Below are 27,913 nucleotides of genomic sequence, written 5' to 3' on the forward strand. Positions count from 1 at the left end.
GTTGGGAATGGGATGAACTCCACCAAAACAGGTTCCATAAAAAGATACTTTGTTTTGAACACTAGATGTTTTCTTTCCTGGTCTTGTGCCGTATGGGTGAGGCTCAGGGAAAGGAGACATGACTCTTGAAAGAAGGCAGATGCAGCAAACCACATGTAGTGCAAGGCTGTAGCTAGGTGGTGCAGTTCTCCTGGTTGACATTGAATAGTTGACAACCCTCCACCTCCTGGGAGATGTATTAATTACATTTAAGCCTCTGCTGAATGTATTTTTTTCTTTTGACCTGGATGACTAGATACCTTAAAAGATCTGAGATACAGGCCCATATGGCACAATTAAGTGCTAGTGATTTCAGAGATTTATTCCCAAGGTAACCAATATATGTCCAGTGGCAAGAACATTTATAGATTCCTACTTGTTCATTTTACTCTAAGTATACCCTTAAGAATATGATCATTGGTCTATGGGAACATGAAATTTACAGGCCTCTCTGTCTCCCAAGTGGAATGTTTCCTGACTACATTATATGTGCACAACTGATTTTGAAAAGACTGAATCCTCCTTTCTGGAAAATGTAATCCTTAACACCTCCACACACACCCCATAATGCGAATGGTACACAAGGGCAGCAAAGTTAAGTTTTTCAAATTTTATTTAAAATACCTTCAGAAGTAGGTTTGTGATAGAGATGTGACAATTGTCAGCAAAAGTTGTTCGCTGTAATGCAGATTAAGTTATTAGTACATGGAAAAATACAAATTCTGCAATCCGAAAAACTGGAAAAATAACTTCAATACTTTTTTTTTTTTTTACATTTTAAAAGCATGAAGCTGAATACGTAATAAAAAGCCCCACAATTCTTAGGAAATAAATTACAGGTGCAAGTTACATAAGGCTGTGGTGGGTGAACAACCAAAATATAAACCCATAGGTTTATATATGCTCCACTAGGCAAGATATCCAAGTCCTAAATATGGTTAAGTTGTAAGATTGGCAAATGATGTACTAAACTATTTAGTAGTTTAGTTTTCAGTTCCCATCTGGCTCTTGTGATGTGGTCCAAAGGAAAGTAGAGCAATACATTTGGCACCAACGTGGATGCAGGAGTTGTTCCTTCTCCCACAGATACCGTATTGGCCTGAATATAAGCTGCACCCAAATATAAGCTGCACCTTTAAAATTCAAGGTGGGGGGGGGGGGGAGAGAGACAATATCTGAATATAAGTATCATAAAAGCCAGTTTCTGTAAGGGGGTGAATTTAAGCCGCACTTTTTTTCACGGTTAGAATTTGGGGGGAAAGTGAGGCTTATATTCAGGCCAATACAGTATTCTGCAAGGCAGGGGTTTAGTTTTCCTTCTCCCAGGTGGGCTGCCTTCCCAGGTTGAGGAGCCACATTTGCCCCTCAATTCTCCCTCTACAGCAACATGCAAAAAAACTCAAAAAACTCTTCTTGACCGTTGGACCCACTATTGGTCTCAATCCACTGCAGCCTGTCTTTGCATGCAGGGACAGTGCAGAGAGCAGCAAACTACTCCAGGAGCATGACGTCCCCCACCAGAAGTACTACCCCTTGCCTAACACCCCATAGATATGGAATAGCTCATTACCAAATGCAGCAGTGCCTATTTAAACATACAATCCACATCCAGGTCTGTGCTGAAAACTTCAGATGATCAGTGCGGGACACACATTCACCAGAACAGTGATGCACTTGTCCAAAGGAACATTCATTTCCTGTAACACACATTTAGAGTGACATGACATCTTGGAACTTAGATGGGGCTGTTGCCTGCAGGGGTTATGTCTACTCTTGAATCTCTCCAGGAGGCACTTCTAAGGTATTTATAAGAAAAATGTTCCAGCGCCCTTCTTAGAACTGACTCAAGTTCAAACCTCTGTTGAGCCATAAAGGTAGAAATCCTGTGAGATTTCTAATAGACCCTTACCCCACTCTGAAGTAAGCTTCATAAAAAGTAAGATACCTATTTCTGAGTAGAAGTATTAATGATTGTGGTGTATTATGAGATAAGCACCTTGCCAACAAAGGTCCGTATAGTTAAAGCCATGGTTTTCCCAGTAGTGCTGCATGGAAGTGAGAGCTGGACCATAAAGAAGGCTAATCGCCGAAGAATTGAATTATGGTGCTGGAGGAGACTTGAGAGTCCCATGGACTGCAAGAAGATCAAACCTCTCTATTCTTAAGGAAATCAGCCCTGAGTGCTCACTGGAAGGACAGATTATGAAGCTGAGGCTCCAATACTTTGGCCACCTCATGAGAAGAGAAGACTCCCTGGAAAAGACCCTGATGTTGGGAAAGATGGAGGGCACAAGGAGAAGGGGACGACAGAGGATAAGATGGTTGGACAGTGTTCTCGAAGCTACAAACATGAGTTTGATCAAACTGCGGGAGGCAGTGGAAGACGAGTGCCTGTGTGCTCTGGTCCATGGGGTCACGAAGAGTTGGACACGACTAAACGACTAAACAACAACAACATGAGATAAGCAACCTAGTCTGTTGAAAAGTTTAAGTCTACATCTCTAATTTGATAAACTGTGTAATTCATTTATACAAAAATGTACAGTGAACATACAGAAACATTGAATCCACCAAATCTTATGCCAGCATTAAAACTCGTTTCAATTACAGCATACTATTGCCTTCTGCGTATATCCCTAACATAATCACCAAACTACATATACAGGTACAGTTCTGGTTTGTAGGGTTTTGTGATTTGCTACAACAGCTGTAAAGCAAACACCTTCTAATGTTCCCAGACATGCTGTTTTGTTGCTTTGGGAATTATTGGCAGCTATTTTTCATACTGCGCGGGTGGCGCTGTGGGTAAAACCTCAGCGCCTAGGACTTGCCGATTGTATGGTCGACGGTTCGAATCCCCGCGGCGGGGTACGCTCCCGTCGTTCGGTCCCAGCGCCTGCCAACCTAGCAGTTCGAAAGCACCCCTGGGTGCAAGTAGATAAATAGGGACCGCTTACCAGCGGGAAGGTAAACGGCGTTTCGTGTGCTGCGCTGGCTCGCCAGGTGCAGCTTGTCACGCTGGCCATGTGACCCGGAAGTGTCTGCGGACAGCGCTGGCTCCCGGCCTATTGAGTGAGATGAGCGCACAACCCTAGAGTCTGGCAAGACTGGCCCGTACAGGCAGGGGTACCTTTACCTTTTACGTTTATTTTTCATACTAGTTAACAATTAACTTTGTTTTTCAGGGGAAAAATGCATTTTGAAATCTTTGGTACTTAAAACATTAAACACTGATGGGGCAACTAAGAGAATTAGTGGAAGGTTATAGGGTACTTAAGATTAATGTGTCACTAAAATACTATGACATTCATTCCAGCTCTTTTTGCACTAAATAATACTTTGGAAATAGCGTTTATAAAATCTGTAAAAGTGTAAGTAATGACAAAGGAGGAGGAGGATTGAAGGTCACAAAGATGTGACAGCAGAGGATGCTAATTCAAGGGAAAGTCTACTATAGCTCCCAAACTGCCTTTACAGGACCCTTTAATCTTTACTTCTTTTTTATTATTTACACTTTAATCTTTACTTATATCTGTGAACATATTCTGAGACCAGAAATTCCCATGCATTGGTTTCATTTTAATAAAATTTCCATCCCCTTACTATAAATTGTTGCTGGTAAATCAGCCAATAGGCTCAATCATCTGATCTTAATGGCTACCATTCTAAGTTTAACAACAGGCTATAAGAATCTGTTTTTAAAAATTAAAATAATCCATGAGGTCCTTAATATAGCACAGGTTACTACTTGAAACATTCACATGGAAGGAGGAAATATTCTGTATAGGCATTCAAGTAGAAAATTAGAGGTATACCACAGGGTTCCCACCACCATCTGAAACCTCTTACTAAAATCTTGATAGAATGTTTCCAAGGACTCCATAACAAAGGGGAATGCTACTTCCTTTACAAATGGAAAGGGATGTTGGCTAAAGATAATAGTAGCCAGAACTAGGGAAGTGAGTATAACTGCCAGAGGCTTTAAGGACCTGAAGAATTCTTTACGTGGGTTCTTCTCCTTTTCACAGCCATGGCTACATATTTTTTCTTTTGAAATTAGCTTTATTTTGGGAATGAGAATTTTGTTGACCTGACTAATTTCACTTTTGGACCACACATCTTTCAGCACCTGCCCTATTCGCGGGTAGATTTCAACAGGCTTTATATCTGGTAACGGCTTTTCCTTCAAAGCTTTAACACGCTGGCGAATATCATCAACCTTCTCCAGAAATAAGAGGGGAGATTCCTCCTCTTGAATGGCTGTATTCAGTGACATCAATTCAAGTTGTTCTTCCCGTATGCCTTTCATATTTTCAATTAGAGGTTCATATTCTGTCTCAATTTGCATGTTCACTTCTTCCAAAGCTGCAAGCAAAGCTTGTTTTTTATGATCAAGTAAATCACTGAGTCTCTTGAAATATTGCAACACAGTTTTTTTATCCTCCTGGACAATGCTCTCACATTGAGCTTTATGTTCTTCCAGGTTTTCAATAAGTAAACACACTTCACTCCAGTGTTTATCTGTCAGCTGTTCAAGGAGTTTGCCAGGAGTTTCCTTTTCTTTCATGTAGGCACTTTGAAGGTCGTCTATGGGATGGCCATGGTGTTTTCCTATTGTAAGACAATGGCCACATACTAGTTTTTTGTCTTGAAGACAGTAAACATTTAGAGGTTGTCTATAATGTTCACTACACGTAGCGACATCTGGATGGTCCTCTTGCTGATACTTTTCAATTATAGCCTTTAATACAAAGTTGACAGGCAAAGATTCTGTGCCAGTCGGTGGAATTTCCACAATGCTTCTACAGTTGGGACACTTCAGTGGAAGTCTTAAGGGTCTCCATATGGAAAAGTTGCCTGATAACTGAAGAACACTTTCCAAACAGTTTCTACAAAAAGTATGTGAACATGGCAGTACACGAGGGTCATCAAATATACTATAGCAAATAGAACAAGTTAGTTCCTCTTCAAAATGATGCATTTCCTAAAAATAAAGAGGGAAATGTTTTTTAAATTATATATATATATATATATGTAAAGTATATTAGAATCAAGTCATTCTAAGTTGGTTTAATTAAGCTACAGTTTTTATTGCATGTTTTCAACATAGTTCAAGAAATTAATATAGAAATTGTTTTTTTTTCTTTTTTTAAAAATGTGGAATGGGCCAAAAACTAATCAGTTATATATTACGGATTCCCACTTACTCTATAAGTTGCCAAGCTATAACTAGCACAACCCTCTAATGAAGCAAGAAATGTGTTTCTGTCAAACCATCATACATGGACCATATGATCAAAGAAATCAATGCTGCTTATGACCTATAAAGTATATATCCAAATTATGACACCACTCATTGTTTAGTCATCTTAGTCATGTTCAACTCTCCGTGACCCCATGAGCCAGAGCATACCTTGGAAACTCACTTTCTTCTCAAAGCTTCTCCTTATCTATGTCCATGGAGTTTTCTTGGCAAAATACTGGAGTGGTTTGCCAGTTCCTTCTCCAACCACCACTCATATATACAGTTTATATGGGGCTAATGTCATAGGTTTTCTATATATTTTTTATTCAAGTACATTTCTGTTCTTAAATAAAAGTATACATTAGCTGTGCAAAAAGACACTTAGAAATCATTTCCTCTTAAGCAATGGATGTATTATCACAGGTAAACTAAAGAGTGTTTACCTGTGATAATACGTTCACCAATTCCCAGCCTAACCTACCTAGCTCAATTATAAGGATAAAATAAAGATGAGATGCTGTATGCCCAACTAAACTGATTAGAAGGGACGGATAATAAAAAGGTGATAAGCTGCAAGCTTTAAAGGAAACAATATGTTTTAAATAACTTTCCTGCATCTGATCCGTATTAAAACTGAAGACATAGTTCGCCCAGACCCAAATAAGGCTTCCTTTTAGAGAATGTTAGGATAAAGATTGCTCACTCTTAGAGGAGCCCACCTCTTGTATCTCTGCAGGAGCTACTGACCCGTATATGCCACCAATTTGGAAGGAGGCAAACCTAGAGCAGTGACTCCAGAGATGCAACAGCACCCTCCCCTTCAAGTGCAAGTAGTTCTGCTGTCTTTCTGAATCAAGAGTGATGGAGTGGTCCAAGTGTACTCAGTGCAGCAGACTGAATAATAGGAAACAAAACAGTAAATCATTCAGAGTCAAGGGAGGTATCTATTCCTTGTAGCATCCCAGCAGGGACAGCACACACTTTGGAGATGACGTCTTCAAAAAGCTATATAGAACTTTTTTGGGAAGGAGTGCTTAAAGAAAAAAATAAAACAAATGTCATAAGGTAGCCAAATGTTTCTTTTCCGCTCAAAGAGAATTTATGTGAAACTTAAATGCATCAGATAAAGTTAATTAACCCAATAAAAATCACTGTTCACTTTAAAATAGGATTGTGTCTCCTTCAATGGGCAAAGGGAGAGGAAGTAGGACCAGCAAGACAAAGCAGACAACATTTCCCACAGCTCACCCATCCAGTCAGTCAGCCAGTGTTGTGTAATGGTTAGAGCAGGGGTGCACAAACTCTGGCCCGCCAAATGTTTCTGGACTACAACTCCCATCAGCCCCAATCAGCATAGTCAGTGATGAGGGATGATGGGAGGTGTAGTCCAACATCATCTGGAGGGGCTGCAGGTTGTGCCCCCCTGGGTTAGTGTTGGACTAGGGCCTAGGAGACCAGGGCTCAAATCCTCGCTTGGCCATGAAGCTCACTGAGTGATCTTGGGCCAGTTACCGCCTCTCAGCTTGACCTACCTCACAGGGTGGCTGCGTGGATTCAAAGAGGAAGTGGAGAACCATGTACACCACCTTGAGCTCCTTTGAGAAAAAGGTGGGATACAAAAGCAACAGTAATAACAAGTGGGCCAGTGACACTGATGACAAGGTCCTGGAGGCACTGCCAGTCTAAAGGTGCTGCATAGGTCTTTGGGATGGGAGGCTGGAGCTGCACAAATGGCTGCAGAAATCTATTCTGTCATGAAGACAGACAAGGTTTACATGATTGCACAACACTTCAGCTTCAACTATGATTAACTATGTTTTAGCTTTTTCTATTTTATCTGTAAACTGCCTTCAGTCACAGTCTGGGGGGGAGGGGAAAGTACAGTGGTACCTCGGGTTACATACACTTCAGGTTACATATGCTTCAGGTTACACACTCCACTAACCCAGAAATAGTGTTTCAGGATAAGAACAGAAATCGGGCTCCGGCAGCACAGCGGCAGCAGGAGGCCCCATTAGCTAAAGTGGTGCTTCAGGTTAACAGACCTCCGGAACGAATTAAGTACTTAATCCCAGGTACCACTGTATGTGATTAAATGTAAGAACAACAACTATGGTTACCACCAAACATGGCTTAGTGCTAAATGTTGGCAAAGCCTTTGAAATGTACCTTGCCAGGAAAAATCAGTATTGAAAATGACATGTTCATTGTCATTGATTGTTTAGAAAGGGGGAATACTTCAGAGGCAGTGCCATGTTAAGTGTCAGCTTCAGCATCCTGCAACCTTGAAGTTTGTTTTTTTATCACAGGGTTTAAAAAAAATAGAGCAAGATCACCTAATTTTGGTCAGTCGTGATTTGTGAATATTCCTTTGACCTCTGCTCCATCCAGAGAACAGCAGGTTGATAAATTACCTTCTCTTAACTGTTTCCTTCAGGCAAGGAATGGAGCTCCAGAGTTAAGCAGCCGTTCTCTATTCCATGGCCACACCCCTTCTCCAAAGAGTCTTTTGGACTTGCAAATAGTCTAGTTGTCCTGTGATCGAAGTCTGGAACTTATTGAGTCTGTCTTATTGAGGACTGAATCTGTCTTCTTTCCTGGTGTTCCAGAGGAAATGCTTAATCCTCACTGCTGAGAACCTCCATTGCACATTTACCATTGTCATCTGAGCGGTGATCAGGAATCTTGGCAATGGGATAATTTGCTGCAATGTTGTCTCCAGCTTGCTCTCTGAAAGCTTGTGCAGGAATGTAAACACAGTTTTGTGACTGCAGAATTCTTGCCTCTTGCACAAGATAGAAAGCCCAGCCTTCATCCCACAGTAATGGTCCAGGCTTCAATAGCTTCATTAAGCGCCTGTTGCAGGAAACTCAAGTTATGTACTAGAAACAACACCCTTGTATAGGTGTTACACCAAATGATCAGTAAATACAGATATTATTTTGCTTGTGCAATGATGTCCAAGGTGTCTTGATCCAGATTCTCCTTTGTTTTGCTTCTGGGAAGCTGAGATTGCCAGAATTAACTCAGAGAACAAGCTTTTAATGGAATCTTTTGACTTGACGTGATGATGCTCATAAAATCTGACAAAGTCAAGCTGTTCTCTGGAGTTAACTGAAGTGGATATCCACATGAGTCATCATTCTGAAAAAAACAGGTACAAAAGGTACAGGAACTTGCACCTGATTGTGCTGTTATCAAAATGTTTCTTCCAAAAATATTAAATTAGTGTCAGTCTCTTCCCAAATACTACATTCGTTGTTAAGAAGTTAAAGTTCCAGTGTGTCCAAGATAATCTGGGGATTCTTCTTCTTGCAACACCCTCCAAAACTGCATTCCTCTTTGTGCTGCTGGCAAAGGATGCCAGGAAACAAAAAAAAGGCCTGAAAATCATTTATTTGATTTGTAAAGCTGTTGCTTTAATCACCAAGTTCACTTGAAGGGTACAGCTATGAACATACTGCGCAGTAGGATATAAGTCCAGGATCCTATTCTGCATTCCTATGTGCTCCCCACAAATTCTGATTGCCCCATTGTAGCTCTGAACAAAGAGTTGCTGCTTGTTACATCTCCTCCCAGTACATTTCTTTCAGCTGCTAACGCACAGCTATAACAATAGTATTCCTTCAGTTTGAATCCATTGAACCATTCCATTGGTGAGCAATTACCATACGGGTGAACACATTGGTTGCGTCCTCAGTTTCAATAGTCAGAAAATGACTTTAAATAGTCACAAAAAGCTTTTTGACTTCTGTTTAATATGATGCTTCACCAGCATCTATATGCAGTCAAGCATATTGTTTCTTTCACAGACCTTAGAACACTCTGGAACTATGTACGTGAAGTTCCATGGATGAGTCAACGGATATCAAAAGAGTAAACATTAGTTGAATACAACCATGGATTTTCTGAATCCGGCAGGCAGAATTCAACACTGCACTCTTCCAATTGTTCCGTATGCACAAACACCCCACTTCCACCTGAGCACTGTTCTGAAGGTTCTCCCAAACCTCTTCCTGGAGGCAAATTTCAGGGGACATGCAGTGGGGGAAGAGAGCTGGGTAGAGCTCCATGGTACAAGTGGAAGTCCTTGCACAGGACTTCCACCAGTCGGGCTGGTTAGGTAAATTCTGCCTTGTGTCTTGTCATGACCACTAAGCATCAGTGGAAAACCACCCCAGAAAGGCTATTTCCGTTGTTCTGTTCATGACTGTGCTCTCTTACACACAGTTGCCTTTGTCCACCGAAGAACGTAAGAAGTGTCACACTATGCTTCAAAGAGGGACAACTGTAGATTTTTGGCCATCTGTCATGGGTGCTTTAGTTGAGATTCCTGCATTGCAGAGGGTTGGACTAGATGACTCTCTATGTCTTTTCCAACTCTACAGTTCTATGATTTACATCTCCCCAACAATTTGGCTTAAGGTTTGCAAATGATGGCTTGTTGGGGAGCCACAAACTAGAGTCCCTGTATTGCATATCCCACATATGCAAGGGGAAGAGCAAAACAGGAGTAATCAGGCAGAGCGTACCAACATGCTGCTCATTCACAATAAGCCACAGGTCATAAAATTTGGTTTGTCATTCATGTGAACACAGCTATTGTTTAGGAAATATATGATGTAGTATAGGCAGGACACAACTGAAATCAATGCTTTAAATTTGCATTTTTTTCTGATTTAAGTAACTGACTTGATATGATGCAATTTTAATCAATCTACACTGGTTGCATAGCTAAGGAAACAGTAGTAATGTACCTTAAGAATGTAAACAAAACCCAGAGTATTTTGAGAAAATTCCATTAGATACTACAGAAAAATATAATAAATAAAACAAACAGCAAAGTACAATTTTCAATACTCACCGAGAAGATATAGTGAAGTAGTATTTGTCAGCCCTGGGATTGGTATATTCTAGAAATAACAGTTCTCTATTTATCTGGAATAAAAAGTGAAGAATTTGGCAATTATGTTTTCCAAGCTGGACATTCAGGGGTGATAACAAGCAGTAAGGCATATTTTCTGAGCTGAAGTAGTGATGCAGAAATCCTATAATTATAATTTATTCACAATGGGCTGAACCTGTCTAAGAATAAGGCAAAAAAGTTTGTTCTCAGCAGGGAAACCTTTACCTCCATTCCTTAGTTCTCTACCACTCTGATGACTAGTAATTATATGAAAGGAAAAATGCACTCCTGCTTACAAAATTTTATTGCCTCATCACTGATGTTTCTCAGCAAATAAAACAAAGAACTTCTTTTACAATGACCTATAACTCCAGCATCAGTGAAACTTGTTTTAAAAAGAAAATGCTATGAATTGCATGGATATTTTGTTGCACATCACACAAAATAATACGTAAGTAGTCTTCCAATGACTATAGTACAATTTCTTCATAAATTAGGAAAGGGGCATGGCTCAGTGGTGGAGCACATTTTTCCAAGCAAAAGGTCCCAGGTTTAAACAGCAAAAGCCTCGTTTGAAATCCTGACAAGGTACTGCCAGTCAGTGTAAACAATACTAAACCACTTAGCCTCTTGGGCTTTCCGATCACAGTTTGAACGCGTGCGATGGGGTGAACTCCCATTGCTTTGTCCCAGCTCCTGCCAAACTAGCAGTTCAAAAGCACAAGTAGATAAATAGGTACTGCTGCTGCAGGAAGGTAAACGGTGTTTCTGTGCGTTCTGGTACACGTCATGGTGTCCCATTGCGCCAGAAGCAGTTTAGCCATGCTGGCCACATGACCCAGAAAGTTGCGGACAAATGCCGGCTCCCTCGACCTGAAAGCGCAGATTAGCACTGCAGTCCATAGTCAAATTTGACTGGTTGTCCAGGGGTCCTTTACCTTTACCAATGGACTAATGCTCTAGCATGGTATAAGGTAGTTTCCAATGTTCTTATTATACTGACACTGGGATTGGAGCCAATCTTTTTTCTAGCAGATTTTTCTTTGTCCCGTTTTATGTTTCTAAAAAAATCTAATATTGTGCCTATATTTCACAGAAGGCCCTTCCTATGCTTCTGAGAATTCTCCTGTGAAACCCACCTGGAAACACATAGGAATTGCCATAGAGGTGTAAAAAAAATACCTAGTTAATTGTTACTATGGTCATTTGAATTTAAAAGTATAAAAATTATAGTTCCCTTATCAGATACCCATCTAGGGAATCATAGAATCATAGAGTTGGAAGAGACCACAAGGGCCATCGAGTCCAACCCCCTGCCAAGCAGGAAACACCATCAGAGCACTCCTGACATATGGTTGCCAAGCCTCTGCTTAAAGACCTCCAAAGAAGGAGACTCCACCACACTCCTTGGCAGCAAATTCCACTGTCGAACAGCTCTTACTGTCAGGAAGTTCTTCCTAATGTTTAGGTGGAATCTTCTTCCTTGTAGTTTGGATCCATTGCTCCGTGTCCGCTTCTCTGGAGCAGCAGAAAACAACCTTTCTCCCTCCTCTATGTGACATCCTTTTATATATTTGAACATGGCTATCATATCACCCCTTCACCTCCTCTTCTCCAGGCTAAACATGCCCAGCTCCCTTAGCCGTTCCTCATAAGGCATCGTTTCCTGGCCTTTGACCATTTTGGTTGCCCTCCTCTGGACACGTTCCAGTTTGTCAGTGTCCTTCTTGAACTGTGGTGCCCAGAACTGGACACAGTACTCCAGGTGAGGTCTGACCAGAGCAGAATACAGTGGCACTATTACTTCCATTGATCTAGATGCTATACTCCTATTGATGCAGCCCAGAATTGCATTGGCTTTTTTAACTGCCGCGTCACACTGTTGGCTCATGTCAAGTTTGTGGTCAACCAAGACTCCTAGATCCTTTTCACATGTACTGCTCTCAAGCCAGGTGTCACCCATCTTATATTTGTGCCTCTCATTTTTTTTGCCCAAGTGCAATACTTTACATTTCTCCCTGTAAAAATTCATCTTGTTTGTTTTGGCCCAGTTCTCTAATCTGTCAAGGTCATTTTGAAGTGTGATCCTGTCCTCTGGGGTGTTAGCCACCCCTCCCAGTTTGGTGTCATCTGCAAATTTCATCAGGATGCCCTTGAGTCCATCATCCAAGTCGTTGATAAAGATGTTGAATAAGACCGGGCCCAAGACAGAACCCTGTGGCACCCCACTAGTCACTCTTCTCCAGGATGAAGACGAACCATTGATGAGCACCCTTTGGGTTCGGTCAGTCAGCCAGTTACAAATCCACTGAGTGGTAGCATAGTCAAGACCGCATTTTACCAGCTTCTTTACAAGAATATCATGGGGCACCTTGTCAAATGCCTTGCTGAAATCAAGGTAGGCTACATCCACTGCGTTCCCTTCATCTACCAGGGTTGTAATTCTGTCAAAAAACGAGATCAGGTTAGTCTGACATGACTTCTTTTTCAGAAATCCATGCTGACTATTGGTGATCACAGCATTCCTTTCTAGGCGCTCACAGACTGTTTGCATAATGATCTGCTCCAGAATCTTCCCTGGTATTGATGTCAGACTGACTGGGCGGTAATTATTTGGGTCCCCTCTTTTCCCCTTTTTGAAAATAGGGACAAAATTTGCCCTCCTCCAGTCTGCCGGGACTTCGCCTGTTCTCCAGGAATTCTCAAAGATGACTGCCAGTGGTTCTGAGATCACATCTGCCAGTTCTTTTAAAACTCTTGGATGCAGTTCATCTGGCCCTGGAGACTTGAATACATCTAAACTAACCAAGTATTCTTGTACTATCTCCTTAGTTATTCTGGGCTGTGTTTCCTCTGCTGAATCATTTGCTCCAAATTCTTCAGGTCGGGCATTGTTTTCTTTATCGGAGAAGACTGAGCAAAGAAGGCATTGAGGAGTTCAGCCCTTTCTGTGTCCCCTGTTTGCATTTCACCATCTTCTCCTCTGAGTGACCCCACTGTTTCTTTGTTCTTCCTTTTGCTACAAACATACCCATAAAAGCCTTTTTTGTTGCTTTTAACCTCTCTAGCAAGCCTGAGGTCATTCTGTGCTTTAGCTTTTCTGACTTTGTGTCTACACGTGCTGGCTATTTGTTTGAATTCCTCTTTGGTGGTTTCCCCCCTTTTCCATTTTTTGTACACATCCTTTTTTAATCTTAACTCAGTTAAAAGTTCTTTAGATAGCCACCCTGGCTTCTTTAGGCACCTTCCATGTTTCCGTCTCATTGGTATTGCCTGAAGTTGTGCTTTTACTATCTTCCTCTTAACAAACTCCCAGTCATCATGAACTCCCTTTCCCTTTAGTATTACTGTCCATGGGATCTCACCCAGCACTTCCCTAAGTTTTATGAAGTCGGCTTTCTTAAAGTCAAGAAATTGAGTCCTAGTATGCTTGGCTGCTCCTTTCCGCTGTATAGTAAACTTCAGAAGAGCATGATCACTCGTGCCTAATGATCCTTCCACTTCTACCCCACTAACCAGGTCATCAACATTGGTTAGGACCAGATCCAAAATGACTGTTCCTCTTGTTGCTTCTTCCAGTTTCTGGACAATGAAGTTGTCTGCAAGGCCAGTGAGGAATCTGTTTGACCTTATGCTCTTGGCTGAGTTTGACATCCAAAAAATATCTGGGTAATTGAAGTCCCCCATTACTACTATCTCCCTTCCTTTTGCATGCTTGGCCATCTGTTCCAGGAAGGCATCATCTATGTCCTCCGTTTGGTTTGGGGATCTATAGTAAACTCCCACAATGAGGTCACTGTTATTCTTCTCTCCCTTAATTTTGACCCAAATACTCTCACTTTGGCTTTGAGGTTCTAAATCTTGGATCTCTTCACAGGAATACACATCCCTGACATATAACGCCACTCCTCCTTTCTTGTCTGTTTCTCTGAAATAGATTGTATCCCTCCATTATTACATTCCAATCCTGTGTTGGTGAACTAGCCGCCTCCTCAGGGGAGTCCCGTCTCCTCCTTGGTGGAGACGGTGTGCTTTGTTGCTTCCAAGAAGAGCTCCAGGTCTCTAATTCTTTGGAGTGTAGCTACACGTTCCTCTAGTTGCTGGACTTTGTCTTCTAAGAGGGCACTCAACATGCAATTGCTGCAGGTAAAGCTGCCTGCAACCTTTGGCAAGATGGCAAACATTGCGCAGGAACCGCAGGCGACTGCAGCTGTTCCCTCACCCTCCATCTTGAGAACGTGTCGTTGGGGGTGGCTACAGCGGTCCTCCATCATAAAAAGCATGAAGACAGGACAAATAACTCCCCCCAAAAAAACCTATGTCTCCCCCAACAAATGTTTGAGACTAGCTCCCCTAACTCTAAAAGATGGATCAAACTGCGCACGCCACTAGGCGCGCGCCGCTGCCCTGCAAGCTCTGATAAGCTCCTTCCACAGCCACTCACCTGCCTCAACAGAAACTCTGCCCCCTCTGACCCTTGCACAGGGAGAGCAGCTAATCAGCCACAAAGAAACACACACACAAGAAAACCCTTTTTGCTCCTTCTTCAGCTGCTGCCCTGCAAGCTCTTGGTAAACTGATGCCAGTTTACCAAAAAATGTGACTATAAACCAAACACAATGTGACTATAAACCAAACACAATATAGCTGAAAAGTTCAGCTGGTTGCATGGGGCTGACAGTACCAAGGTTGCAGGTTTTATTCCTGTAAGAGGCAGCTGGATATTCTTGAATTGCAGGGGAATGGAATAAATGATCCTCGGGGTCCCTTCCAACTGTTATGATTCTATAAAATAACTACCAAACTTTTAGAAGACATCTGAAGGCAGCCCCCTTTAGGGAAGCTTTTAATGTTTAGACTACAACAACATCATCATGATGGGTGATATGAATGGGGTTGTGTGTGTAAATATGGATAAGTCGCAAAGTGCTAACATAACGAAAGATGGCAGACTACCTAAAACTTTTTTTGAAATGACTGACAATGTGGACTTAATTGACATATGGAGGGTTAAGAACCCCCTAGGAAAAGAAGGGACTTTCTTTTCTGAAGCTCATCTGACATGGACACGAATCGACCAAATATGGATAACTAGAGGACTGGCACCTAAGACTAGAAAGGTGGAAATCTGCCCAAAAACCTGCTCCGACCATAATGCTTTGAAAATGGAACTCAGACTAAATACAACCGGATCCTTCAGATGGAAAATGAATGACACCCTACTAAGGGATGAGAAGATTGTTAAGAAGGCCCAAAAAACTTTAAAGGACTATTTTGAGATAAATTTAAATACCACTGTGGAAAAAAGAATAATCTGGGACGCAAGTAAAGCAGTCATGAGAGGGTTTCTAATACAACAAAACACGATCAAGAAAAAACTCTGGAATGAAAAGAAGGAGAAGATATTGGAAAAAATAAGAGATGGAGAAGAAAACTAAGATCCAGGCCCAAGTCGATGGAAGTGCTGAGAGAAGTGAAATTTTTCCAAGCACAATATTTGAAATTGATAAATCAAGAGGTGGAATGGAGAATTAAACAAATGAAACAAAGATCTTTTGAATCAGCAAATAAGTGTGGGAAACTGCTAGCATGGCAGTTGAAAAAGAGACAAAAACTTAATACAGTTACAAATCTAGAGATTGAAGGGAGAATGGTACAGAAACCCGAGGAAATTAGAAAGTGCTTCCAGAGATACTTCAAAGAGCTTTATTCACAAGGGCCACAGAAAGATTCGGAGGTGGACCAATTTCTTAAAACCAACGGATTACAGAAAATACCTCAGGAAATGAGAACAACCCTGAATAGTAATATCACACAGCAAGAAATTGAAAGCGCCATTCAGAACCTCCAATTAGGCAAATCTCCAGGCCCCGATGGACTTACCTCCAAATACTATAAGGTTCTGAAGGACTATTTGATACAACCTTTGCTGGAGGTTTGTAACCAGATTATGGAGGGGAGGAAGGCACCGGAAACGTGGAAAGAAGCCTTCATCACATTGATACCCAAACTAGAAACTGAAAAGACTCAGCTTAAGAACTATCGCCCCATCTCACTCCTAAATGTGGATTACAAAATTTTTGCAGACATTTTGGCAAGTAGGTTTAAAAAAGTGCTTAATGAAGTGATCCATAAGGACCAGGCTGGCTTTCTCCCTGGTAGGCATTTGTTTGGCAACACAAGAAACATTATTGATATCTTGGAGCTTTTACAAACAAAGCTTAACACTAGAGCGGTGCTAATCTTTATTGATGCGGAGAAAGCCTTTGACAATATTTCCTGGATGTTTATGAAGAAAAATTTGGAAGGGATGGGAGTGGGGCGGGGGTTTGAAAATGGAATAGAAGCAATATACTCAGAACAAAAAGCGAAATTGATAGTAAACAATATGGTGACAGAGGAGTTTAAAATTGAAAAAGGGACACCCCCTATCCCCCCTACTGTTTATTTCAGTTCTGGAGGTGCTATTGAACATGATTAGAAAGGACCGGTTGGTACAGGGAATTGAGGTCGGAGTGAAACAATATAAATTGAAAGCATTTGCAGATGACCTGGTATTAACATTGCAGGAGCCTGTCTCTAGTACTAAAAGAGTGTTAGAATTAATTTTGGACTTTGGTCGGGTGGCGGGATTTAAGTTGAACAAGCAAAAAACTAAGGTTCTAGCAAAAAATTTGACAATTACAGAAACAGATGAGTTCGTGAAAGAAACAGAATTAAATGTGGTTAAAAAAGTAAAATACCTAGGGGTGTATCTGACCTCCAAAAATTTGAATCTGTTTAAAGACAACTACGAGAAATGTTGGTCAGAAATCAAAAGAGATTTGGAAACGTGGTCAAGATTGAAACTTTCCTTGTTGGGCCGAATAGCAGCTATAAAGATGAATGTATTGCCAAAAATGTTATTTTTGTTTCAGACCCTACAGATCGTGGACAAGGTGGAATGCTTTGGAAGGTGGCAGAAGGATATCTCTAAGTTTGTTTGGCAGGGCAAAAAGCCCCGAATAAAGTTTAAGATATTAACTGATGCGAAAGAAAGAGGGGGATTTGCCCTGCCAGACTTGAGGTTATATTACGAATCCGCAGCCTTCTGCTGGTTGAAAGATTGGATCTTACTGGAAAACACTGATGTCCTAGATCTGGAAGGGTTTGACAACGCCTTTGGGTGGCATGCATATTTGTGGTATGACAAGGTCAAAGTGCATAAACTGTTTAAAAACCACATTGTCAGGAGAGCAATTTTAATGGTCTGGACAAAGTATAAAGACTTATTGGAGAGTAAGACTCCGAGGTGGCTCTCACCGGTGGAGGCCAAGGCACGTAAGAGACCTAATATGGAAGCCAATTGGCCTAAATATGAGGAAATTATTGAAAAGATTGGAGACAATTGGAGGTTGCAGAGCTTGGAAAAACTAAAAAACAAGGTGCGAGATTGGTTGCATTATGCACAAATTCAAGAGGTCTTTAAAGTAGACAAGAAGGTTGGATTCCAGGTGGAAAAATCGAAACTACAGACAGAACTGTTAGAACCAAAAAGTAAATTACTTTCGAGAATGTATAACCTGCTGCTTAAATGGAATACTCAGGATGAGACAGTCAAATCCGCCATGATAAAGTGGGCGCAGGATTTGGGGCATAACATTATGTTTGAAGACTGGGAAAGGTTATGGAACACCGGAATGAAATTTACGGCATGTAGTGCCTTGAAGGAAAACATTATGAAAATGATATACCAGTGGTACATGACCCCAGTCAAGCTTGCTAAGATATATCACCTGTCTGATAATAAATGCTGGAAATGTAAAGAGGCGGAAGGGACATTTTTTCACCTCTGGTGGACCTGCCCGAAAGTGAAGGCCTTTTGGGAAATGATTCATAATGAACTAAAAAAGGTACTTAGATTTCTGCTCGGTCCCAGCGCCTGCCAACCTAGCAGTTTGAAAGCACCTCCGGGTGCAAGTAGATAAATAGGGACCGCTTACCAGCGGGAAGGTAAACGGCGTTTCCGTGTGCGGCTCTGGCTCGCCAGAGCAGCGATGTCACGCTGGCCACGTGACCCGGAAGTGTCTCCGGACAGCGCTGGCCCCTGGCCTCTTAAGTGAGATGGGCGCACAACCCCAGAGTCTGTCAAGACTGGCCCGTACGGGCAGGGGTACCTTTACCTTTACCTTAAGAAACCAGAGGCCTTCCTCCTGGGCATGGTGGACCAGAGAGTGTCTAAGAAGGACAGAACCTTTTTTATGTATGCTACTACAGCAGCAAGGATCCTGATTGCAAAACATTGGAAGACACAAGATTTACCCACACTGGAGGAATGGCACACGCAGTTGATGGACTACATGGAACTGGCCGAAATGACTGGCAGAATCCGAGACTTGGGAGAAGAAACATTCGAGGAGGACTGGAGAAAATTTAAAGACTATTTGGAAAAACATTATAAGTTGTATGAATGTTAAAAAACGCACCTTTTAGGAAATTCTAGCTTCAGTAATGTTAAATTAAAGAAATGGAAATTAAGGTACAAGGAGTCAGAGATAGAATAATGAAACAACTTTATTGTGTTAAAATGAAAACGTACATGATTTGGGCCATAATATATTTGAAATTGGGTAACACGATAAAATGGAAGATACAATAAGTTATTGAAACAAGTTAACAAATTGCAGACGTTATGCATCACAGAGAATGCAGGGTTGGGAGGACGCGGGGAAGTCCAATAGATTTGGAAAAAAGAGTAAGAAAAATTTGTAACTTTCTTCTTCTACTTTTATAATATGCTCTTTATTCTTTTTTCTGTATTTCATAAAACTAATAAAAAATATTATTAAAAAAAATTAATGTTTAATAGGTTATTGTAATTTAGTGTTTTATTGGAAGCCACCCAGAGTGGCTGGGGAAACCCAGCCAGATGGGCGGGGTATAAATAATTGTTGTTGTTATTATTATTATTATGAGATACAGTGGTACCTCGGGTTAAGTACTTAATTCGTTCCGGAGGTCCGTTCTTAACCTGAAGCACCACTTTAGCTAATGGGGCCTCCCGCTGCCGCCACGCCGCTGGAGCATGATTTCTGTTCTCATCCTGAAGCAAAGTTCTTAATCCGAGGTACTATTTCTGGGTTAGCAGAGTCTATAACCTGAAGTGTATGTTACCCGAGGTACCACTGTATCTGCTTAAAATGGTTTAAGTCACTGAAAGACATGCAAGCTTATTTAACTCAAGCTTTTATTATTCTGGCATGTGTCAAGCATCCACAAGTTCAAATGTAGGAAAGTAGGTAGATGAACAGAAGTGAAATACTTTATGGAAGAAATACAAAATCGAATCTGAACTGAGCTTAAGAAAGGAAAGATCAGTTCCCCGGTACTTGTTTCTTTTAAACACAAGTTTGCAAACAAAGTCTGAGAGTTTTTCAATATTTATCAATGCAAGTCACTGTGAACCACTAACATTTTACATTCTTAATCACAAATTAATATAAAGGGACTGAAATTTAAGGAAGTTTAAATAAGGGCAAGCTGTATATGCTTTAGATCTGGAACCCTCCGGTCATTTATTTGCCAAGTAGCCCCACTCTTGAGTAATGGTATCGTTTAGCTACAAATAGCTGGAGGATCGTGACCCAAGAACAGTCACCAGAAGGGGCATTTACAACTTAAGGGATAAATCAGTATAGCAAGAAGTTGACTACAAACGATACTTGCCTTTGAGTTTTCAGGGTCTTAGGACAGCTGTATTGTTCCGATATGCATCCAAATGCCAGAGCAGAGTGGTACTAACGAAAACGACACGAAGTTCTTGGTGGTTACACTGTTTTCCCCCACCCAAAAGGAGTTATCTTTACTGTTGCTCTTCTTTTTACCTACAGAAACAGGAGCACTTTTCAAGGCTCTCTCCGCCACTCCCTTAATTTCTCCCAAAACACTTCGGGGACGGGGCAGTCACGATGGCAACGACCTAGTACGCCCATAAAAGCCTACCCCCCTCTCCATTTTTATTCTCCTTCAAAATAATACACGTATCCAGCATTACAGGCTCACCTCCACCTGCGGCAGCAGATCCCTCGCTCCCCGCAAATTCCTCTCAGCTTCTCCTGAATGGATCCCAGCCGGGGGCTGCTAAACCCTTCTTCCCCTCCTCCTCCAATCAGAATCGCCGGAAAGGAGGAAAGGGAAGCAGCCACGGGAGCTCGCTGCTGCGCACGCGCCTGGACAAGCCGGTCGTCTCGAGCCAATCAACCGCTTCGGAAGGATCAGTTCAAAAGTAAACGGCCGGGCGAGGGAGGAGAATTTTATGAACGCGGTACAACAGTTCCCTCAGGTCAGCCGTTAACGGCTGCTGGAGCGGGCTGCGCTTTAGAACATATCCTGTGTATTTTTGCCCCTGTTTCTTTCTTATCCCCACCCCCGCTAAGAAACTTTGGATTTCTCTTCCATAAACGGTGGATATTTTTTTTAAGAGAGAAATTAAAAGTTAAAACCTTACCAGTCAGGCATACTTTTCAAAATAATGTGATTTTAAGAGGGGGAAAAGTCAACAGAATATCGGCAACCTAATCATGCAGGCTCAAGCCACCCCAAGTTAAACTGGGCTAGGTCCCATTGATTTCAGTAGTAGGTATGTGCTAATAACTATGAATTATTGCACTGAGATTTTAAAAAGCTAACTTTGGGTTGTGCCTAAAAGCAAAAGCTCCTGATTAGGGGAAAAGAAGCACTTGTGCCATCTATCTAAAAATATAGAAATTCACATATGCAACCAGTTGTCAGTGTAGAATCTTCCAGAATTGTCTGACATAACCAAGAAATATGCTTTTATAGGCTTCACTCGCTAATTCACAAATAATTAGCAAGTTCACAGGCTCTGTATTCGCTCATAACGCTAATTCAAACTAGCTGAAGAAGTGTGCATGCATGCACACGAAAGCTCATATCAATAAAAAACTTACTTGGTCTCTAAGGTGCTACTAGAAGGATTTTTTTATTTTGTTTTGACTATGGCAGACCAACACGGCTATCTACTTGTAACTAGCTTACCTGTGGGTTATCAAAGCATAGATTTCAGCCACTGTTCCCACACTACCAGATGCTAAGCCACGGATTCGTTTACCACTACACCTGGATCCAGGCTTGTGGTTTATCTCCACCAGATAAGCAACGTAGGAAAGTAAGGACAAGCTCTTAGGCAAGTGAGCACTCTTCAACATTTGCACTAAAACAGTGCTCACTAACAGTTTCTCGCCATCCTGGAAAAAAGTGACAAGTGGGGTGCTGTAGGGTTCTGTCCAGGGTCCACTGCTGTTCAATGTGTTATAAACAATTTGGATGACGGAATTAAGGAAATGCTCATCCAGTCTGCAGATGACACCAAAACTAGGAGGGGTAGCTAATGCCACAGAAGACAGAATTGAGATTCAGGATTACCTTAACAGATTGGAGAACTAGGCCCAAACTAACAGAATAAATTTCAATACGGAGAAATGTAAGGTTCAGCACTTAGGAAGAACCAGTTGCACAACCATAAGATGCGGAACACCTGGCTCACCAGTACTACATGTGAAAAGGATCTAGAGGTCTTGACAGACCACAACTTTAACGTGAGTCAACAGTGTGATGCAGCAGCAAAAAAAAAAGCTAATGCTATTCTAGGCTGCATCAACAGAAGTTTAGTGCCCAGATCAAGGGAAGACAAAGCACCTCTATTCTACCTTGGCCAGATCACACCTGGAGTACTGTGTCCAGTTCTGGTTTAAGAAGGATATTGACAAGCAGGAACGTGTGTAGATGAGGGCAACCAAGATGATGGTCTGGAAACCAAGCCTTATGAGGAATGGTTGAGGAAGCTGGGTTTGTTTAGCCTGGAAATGAGGAGACTGAGAGGAGATATGATAGAAATCTTCAAATACCTGAAAGGCTGTCATGCTGAGGATGGAGCATGCTTATTTCCTCCTGCTCTGCAGGGTGGGGCATGAACCAATGGATTCAAGTTACAAGAACAGAGATTCCAACTGAACATCAGAAAGAACTTTCTGACAGTAAGAGCTGTTTGACAGTGAAACAGACTTCCACAAGAAGTTGTGGACTCTCCTTCCTTGGGGGTTTTTAAGCAGAGGCTGGAAAGCCATCAGTCATGAATTATCTAGTTGAGATTCCTGCATTGCAGGAGGTTGGACTAAATGACCCTTGGGATCCTTTCCAACTACAATTCTATGATTTATGATTCTAAGTTTCCAACCACCTTGTTAAAGATATGTTAACTGAGCATTAACAGCATACAGATGTCATATGATCCCAAAGATACAGATAACTTTTGTTATCTTCAAATAGACAGCATCAGTAACACAATCTCTGATTATGGCTTATCAAAGTCAAACCCTGACCTGATAAAAGATTTGACTAAGTAGATAAATCTCACTAATGACCTGGGCTAATCTAATATAGATAGTGGGCTGGCTGGTTTATAATCCAATCTCACACATTTTCAAAATTCCAGTTACAGATAGGTAGCCGTGTTGGTCTGCCATAGTCAAAACAAAAAAATTCCTTCCAGTAGCACCTTAAAGACCAACTAAGTAAGTTCTTGGTATGAGCTTTCGTGTGCATGCACACTTCTTCAGATTCTTCAGGTATCTGAAGAAGTGTGCATGCACACGAAAGCTCATACCAAGAACTAACTTAGTTGGTCTTTAAGGTGCTACTGGAAGGAATTTTTTTGTTTTGACATTTTCAAAATGTACATTTGTCAATAGAAAATGCTTACCTACTTCTCCAACACAAAGTGTCAGAAGTCATACTTCGGCCACTGTTAAGAGAGGACAATCCTGCAGCCAAACTGTGTCAAACTAATGCCTGCAAGGAAAGTGCTTCAAATGACCACTGGCAGATAGTGATATCATTACGCGTAAAACAGAAATATTATGTCATATGGGCTATATAACATGATTTGGTCTTACTATTTTAAAGCTAACTAGTTCAATTTCCCATTAGCTTTTACTGAGAATGATTTACACAACCTTTCTAGAGGTAGCATAGAGTTGGTTTCAAAAGTGACATTTTTCTCAGACAGTACTGAATTAAATCTGAATCCTGTGGCTGTTGTTTAGACCAAACACCCTTACAAGATATGTAACTGTGTGAGACTATAGTTTAATAGAATCACAGTTAGTTGTTCTGCCCCCGAAAAGGGAATTGTGGTTTAATTTCAGTTTACTAACCAGGACCTTAAACTTCAAACTATAATTTAAGGTCCTGGTTAGTAAACTGACATTAAAACACAGCTCCCCATTTTGGATGTAATGGGTAACTGTGGTTTAATTAAACCAGGAGTTAAGTCCTGAGAAAGAAAAGGAGGAGGAGCATGTGGTCGTCTTGCTTGTCCTGCCTGCTAAATTAGCAAGTCTGGAAATGAATGCCTGAACCAGGTCAGTACCATACTCTCACCACTTTTTCACTTTTCTTCAGGTGGCAGTGGAGATTCTCTGATTTCTAAACAAGCAACCCTGTTCAACATCTGCCCTAGACTGTCCTGGGTAGAAAGCCAAAGAAAAGAATGCAAAGCGCTCCCTCTTTTGGACACTAGAAAAAACTGATCTCAACAATGAAGTGGATATGTTATATAGCACTGAGTGATTGACATTGTGATCTACCATCTGTTCCACAGATAATCCTCAAGACTTCATAAGTGAAAGAGCTCATGTATATTTTCTCTATGAACTAGAGTATTTATAATTTATTGAGTCATGCTGAAGTAAAAATGCAAACATACTGAGATATGTCTGGTAAAGTAAGCTTGAAAAAGCAAATAATGATATAAATTTGCCACTGTGTCATAAATAATGTTATGCTTATCTTTCCAGAAGACGTAAACACCTGTCTATCCTGATAAAATTAAATTTATATTTTACAGCCTCTCGTGTAAACATCTGGGAAATGTCTGGAATTGTGTCTGGAAAGATAAAATCCCATTCCCTTCCTCCCTAAATTAAATAGGCAAGCTTTGACAATACAAGCCTTCCCTCCCTCTAATCAGTGTTGCTTCCAACAGTTTTTTTCCCCTTAGACTATATATGAAACCAAATGAATTAAAATTGTTATCTGTGAGCAGACTCATCACCATAGTTCCACTTAAGCCAAGCAGAATGAAAGTGAATGTATTTCACAGAAAATCAGGAATGGAGCCATTCTTATTAATTTTTAGACATGTATGTACATCCACTTTACATAAATTCCTTAAATGAATAATCTAGTCACAGGTGCCAAATTTCCATTATCATGGCATTTTTAAAAGCCACTGCAATCATTGGAATCAGTGGTTTCACGTTTTGTTATCCATATGAATCATGGATAATCCAGGGGCAGATAGCTTGTGTGCAGAAAACATGTAACCCTTGCTTTTTGTTTTGTTTAAATACTTTAGATCATGGTATGAGGGTCTTGTTGTGCTGGAATCCAAATTGGCATTTGTAAAAAGGTGCCAACCTGGATTCCAGCAATATTGGTGAAAATAATACCAGAGCCTTAAGCACACTTCTTTGAAATTTAGTAACAGTTTGAGTGCAAAGGTCTGGAGCAGATTTTTGCTTTGCAGGGAGGTAGACCCCTTGTGCAATGGCACAAGTTACTGCTTGTACCATTAGCCACTTGGCCTATCAACAGTATCGAAGAATGTTACATTAACTGCTCCCTCAACATTCTGTAATAAACCTTAGCAAGAGAGAACACAGTAGATTAAACATTTTATTACTGTTTTCCACATTCCATTTTATGTCATACTAAATATGGTAGTCATGTGCGGTTATATTTTTCCATATATACACTTTTAATGTGTAATGTATTCAATATCAGGCTCACCTTGGAGCAGTATGATAGCAATGGTACCAATAAAAACAAAAGTAAAATCATGCCATGGCTAGAAGTATATTTATTTGATTATCATTTTATAGTTCAGCAAATATAGAATTAGCCTTGTATTAGCTATTATCATTTGCTGTGGACTAGTTATTGCACAAAGTAGTTATCAAACTGAGCTGCTTGCAAAGTTCAGGCCAGCTAAAAGTGCACTGCTTGTATTATTTTTATTAATTAAATGTCTATAGCACCCTTCATCTGAGTAACACAGGGTGATTTACAACATGCAGTGTCTCTAGTTGTTACAACAGAACTACTGTGCGATCTTTAATAAAGCCTTACCTTGTATAGTTCAATGTCTGCTGAAGAATGATCACAAGTTTGAATTTCTTTCTGCTGAAGGGGTGTGGGTTTAAATGATTTTAAACAAAGTACATTTGAGACTGCCAAGAACCAGCTTAGACAAACAGATACAGAAAACAGTGTGATGTAAGCTGAGAATCGAAAACTTGAATGATACATTGTCAGTGAAAGAAAGCATTTTATTTAATCCAATTTTTTGGGGGGGGGGGGAGTGTTAAGATAGTCTTGAATAAGCACCATTGTCCACATTGCACAGGGCTCCCAATACTGTTAAGAGTGCACTTACTAATGTGTGACAAAATCTGTAACTTAATACATCTGCTTTTGTAAATTTACAATAGGACACTACAGTACTCATTTTCTGAGTGTTTGACACTGGTGTCCTTAATGGAATTTTTAAAGGAGTTTTCCCTTCTAATTAACTCTGGTAGTTGTCAGTACATTGCCTCATCTTTAATTGTGGCTCTCATGGTTTATTGTTTTTTAAACTGCAACGTGCATATAAGAACAAAATTTTCTAAAATGTATTTAATTACTAAAAGGCAGGATGCCAAATCTGATGTCTGACAAGAAATCACATTCTGTCCCTAGAAAGCAGTTAAGTTTTTTATCCTATATGTGTGAGCTACCATTAGTCAAGGATGGTAGGACAATCTGCACATGTGTGTTGGAACATGTTCTCAACATGTTCCTGATTGAACTCTGGCAGTGGAAAAAGGTTCTGGATGAAAGAGAGTCCTGGAAAACTGAGTTTGCTCATTTTCTCCTCCCTCCCGATACGTTTTTGTTTTGCATGGTGTCTTTTCAGATTTGAAGTTCGAGGGCAGCCCCGAGTTTGTTTTTAGTTATAAACTGCCCTGGGAGCTTTTTTAGGCCGAAAAATTGAATTTTAAAAAGAAGAGAAACCCCAAAAACTGCCTCTGGCACTGGAGGCACATAGTCGTGATGACTACTAGTAGCTATTAACAGCCTTATCTTTAATGAATTTGGCCAATCCCCTTTGAAAGCTGGTGGCCTTCACCATAGCTTTTGAGAACAAATCCTATAGCTTTAAGTATGCGCTGTGTGAAGAACTACTTCATTTCTTCTAACGGGATGACTCCGGATTCCGACACGACGTTGAGGGGGGGGGGGAATTATCCCATATATACGCAGTGCCTAATTTTAAACACCTCCACGGCATGCGTTTTGCCTTTTAACGAAACGTTCGAGCCCTCAGAAAAATCAGGCGGGAAAAGCGGGGCGCCATTTTTGCGCCTCGCGCCCCCTCCCCCTCCCCAACTGCCAACGACCCTCCTTACGAGACGAACGGGTCTCGGTTCCCTCAGAGACAAGCGAGGGCAGGAGCCTCCCCTGAGGACACGGGCGCGGCTCCCGAAGTTTTGTCTCCTCGGAGCGGTTTCCTAAGTTTGTCGCCATGGAGAAGGCGACCGCCAGCCTCGGGGAGTCGAAGATCGTCCGGCTCATGGTGCTGAGGCGAAACCGGCTCCGGCGCAAAGGGAGCCTGGCGGCGGCGCTGGCTCAAAGCATGGCCCTGGCGGTGCTGGGCACGGCAGCCGCCTATCCCATCTGGGTGCTGGTGGAAGACAAGAAGCGGAGGGCGATTGTGCTGGGGGCGTCCTGGGCGATACGGCAGGACAACCCGGCTCCGGGCACGCCGCTGCTGGGCCCGTCGGGGGGCCCGATCATGCTGGCCATCGCCTGCTGCTGCTTCTTCAGCGTGCTGACGGGCTCGCTGGCTCTGGCGCTGGACTTCGTCGGGGCGCGCCCGTGCCGCTCGCTGGCGCCCCTCTTGCACTGCGTCACCGCCATGATGATCGCGTGCACGGCGGCGCTGGGCTCGTGCCTCTTGGCGCTGATCCGCGAGCGGCTGCTAACCCAGCCGGAGCTGCAAGGCTTGTCGGCCAGCCCCGGGCAGAGCCTCTTCTTGGCTTTCCTGTCGTGCACTTTGGCTTCCACCGCCACCGGGTTCAGCTGCGTGTCGCCGGCCCGGCTGGAGCCCATGCACTCGTCGTGGGACGTCGGCGGGGCCAAGTCCTTCCACGGCACGTCCGCCACTTCCCTGCCGCCGCCCGCGGCTGCGGCGCCGCTGCACGACGAATTCCTCCCCTCGGTTCCGAAGCGCAGCCACGCGGGCAAAGTGCAGTGGCGCGAGTACGTCAACCAGCTGCCGCCCATCTTCCGGGAGGAGCTGAGGCGGCGGCAGCAGCAAGCCGAGCATGGGCACAGCTCAGGGGAGCAGAAGGGCAACGTGGAAGAGGGAGAGCCCGTGTCCAGCGCGCGGGGCGCCATACGCCAGGGGACCGTGAAGGAGGACGAATCGCATGCAGACACTCTGTTTCTAGGGTGAAGCACCCAAGCCCAGTTTATTAGGGAAGGCGGGAGAAGGAACGCCAGCGGGAAAGGGCGACAAGAAAACAGTTGCAAACTACCTGTCGATTTCCTTGAGAAAGATGGAGCTAGTGCGAATAAAGGAGCACTCAAAGATGACGAGTGATACTAAAAGTTAAAAG

At 42.0% G+C, this 27,913-nt stretch overlaps 2 protein-coding genes across 11 annotated transcripts; one reads left to right on the top strand and one right to left on the bottom strand.

Annotated features, from left to right (window-relative positions):
• Window positions 1–634: 634 nt before the first annotated feature.
• On the bottom strand, window positions 635–23,631 carry TRIM59 (tripartite motif containing 59). 5 transcript variants are annotated; one of them, XM_083739799.1, is made up of 5 exons: window positions 20,232–20,374; window positions 10,149–10,222; window positions 3,183–5,023; window positions 2,510–2,812; window positions 635–2,035 (listed from the first exon to the last, which is right to left on the bottom strand). In XM_083739799.1, the coding sequence occupies exon 3, from the start codon at window positions 5,018–5,020 to the stop codon at window positions 3,797–3,799; it is 1,224 nt and encodes a 407-aa protein (XP_083595925.1). In that variant the 5' UTR covers window positions 5,021–5,023; window positions 10,149–10,222; window positions 20,232–20,374; the 3' UTR covers window positions 635–2,035; window positions 2,510–2,812; window positions 3,183–3,796. The 5 variants fall into 5 exon arrangements, with proteins under 5 accessions (XP_083595925.1, XP_083595924.1, XP_083595926.1 ...); XM_083739798.1 differs by lacking the exon at window positions 635–2,035 and adding an exon at window positions 6,004–6,178 and having other exon boundaries at window positions 2,522–2,824; window positions 3,198–5,023; window positions 20,232–20,375; XM_083739800.1 differs by lacking the exon at window positions 635–2,035 and adding an exon at window positions 7,621–8,428 and having other exon boundaries at window positions 2,522–2,824; window positions 3,198–5,023; window positions 20,232–20,368.
• LOC310845032 (uncharacterized protein) lies at window positions 20,394–27,912 on the top strand. Of its 6 annotated transcripts, none has more exons than XM_083739913.1 (2): window positions 20,394–20,511; window positions 23,652–27,912. In XM_083739913.1, exon 2 carries the CDS (start codon window positions 26,818–26,820, stop codon window positions 27,748–27,750), a length of 933 nt encoding a protein of 310 aa, XP_083596039.1. In that variant the 5' UTR covers window positions 20,394–20,511; window positions 23,652–26,817; the 3' UTR covers window positions 27,751–27,912. The 6 variants fall into 6 exon arrangements, with proteins under 6 accessions (XP_083596039.1, XP_083596041.1, XP_083596036.1 ...); XM_083739915.1 differs by having other exon boundaries at window positions 20,401–20,454; XM_083739910.1 differs by lacking the exon at window positions 20,394–20,511 and adding an exon at window positions 20,671–20,808.
• Window position 27,913: the final 1 nt, after the last annotated feature.

Source organism: Podarcis gaigeae, assembly GCF_964106915.1.
Source record: "Podarcis gaigeae genome assembly, chromosome: 5".
NCBI lineage: Eukaryota > Metazoa > Chordata > Lepidosauria > Squamata > Lacertidae > Podarcis > Podarcis gaigeae.

What these genes read in the sequence shown, in the direction of transcription:
- TRIM59 (XM_083739799.1), bottom strand. Translation starts at nt 5,020, where the DNA reads ATGCATCATTTTGAAGAGGAACTAACTTGTTCTATTTGCTATAGTATA.
- LOC310845032 (XM_083739913.1), top strand. Translation starts at nt 26,818, where the DNA reads ATGGAGAAGGCGACCGCCAGCCTCGGGGAGTCGAAGATCGTCCGGCTC.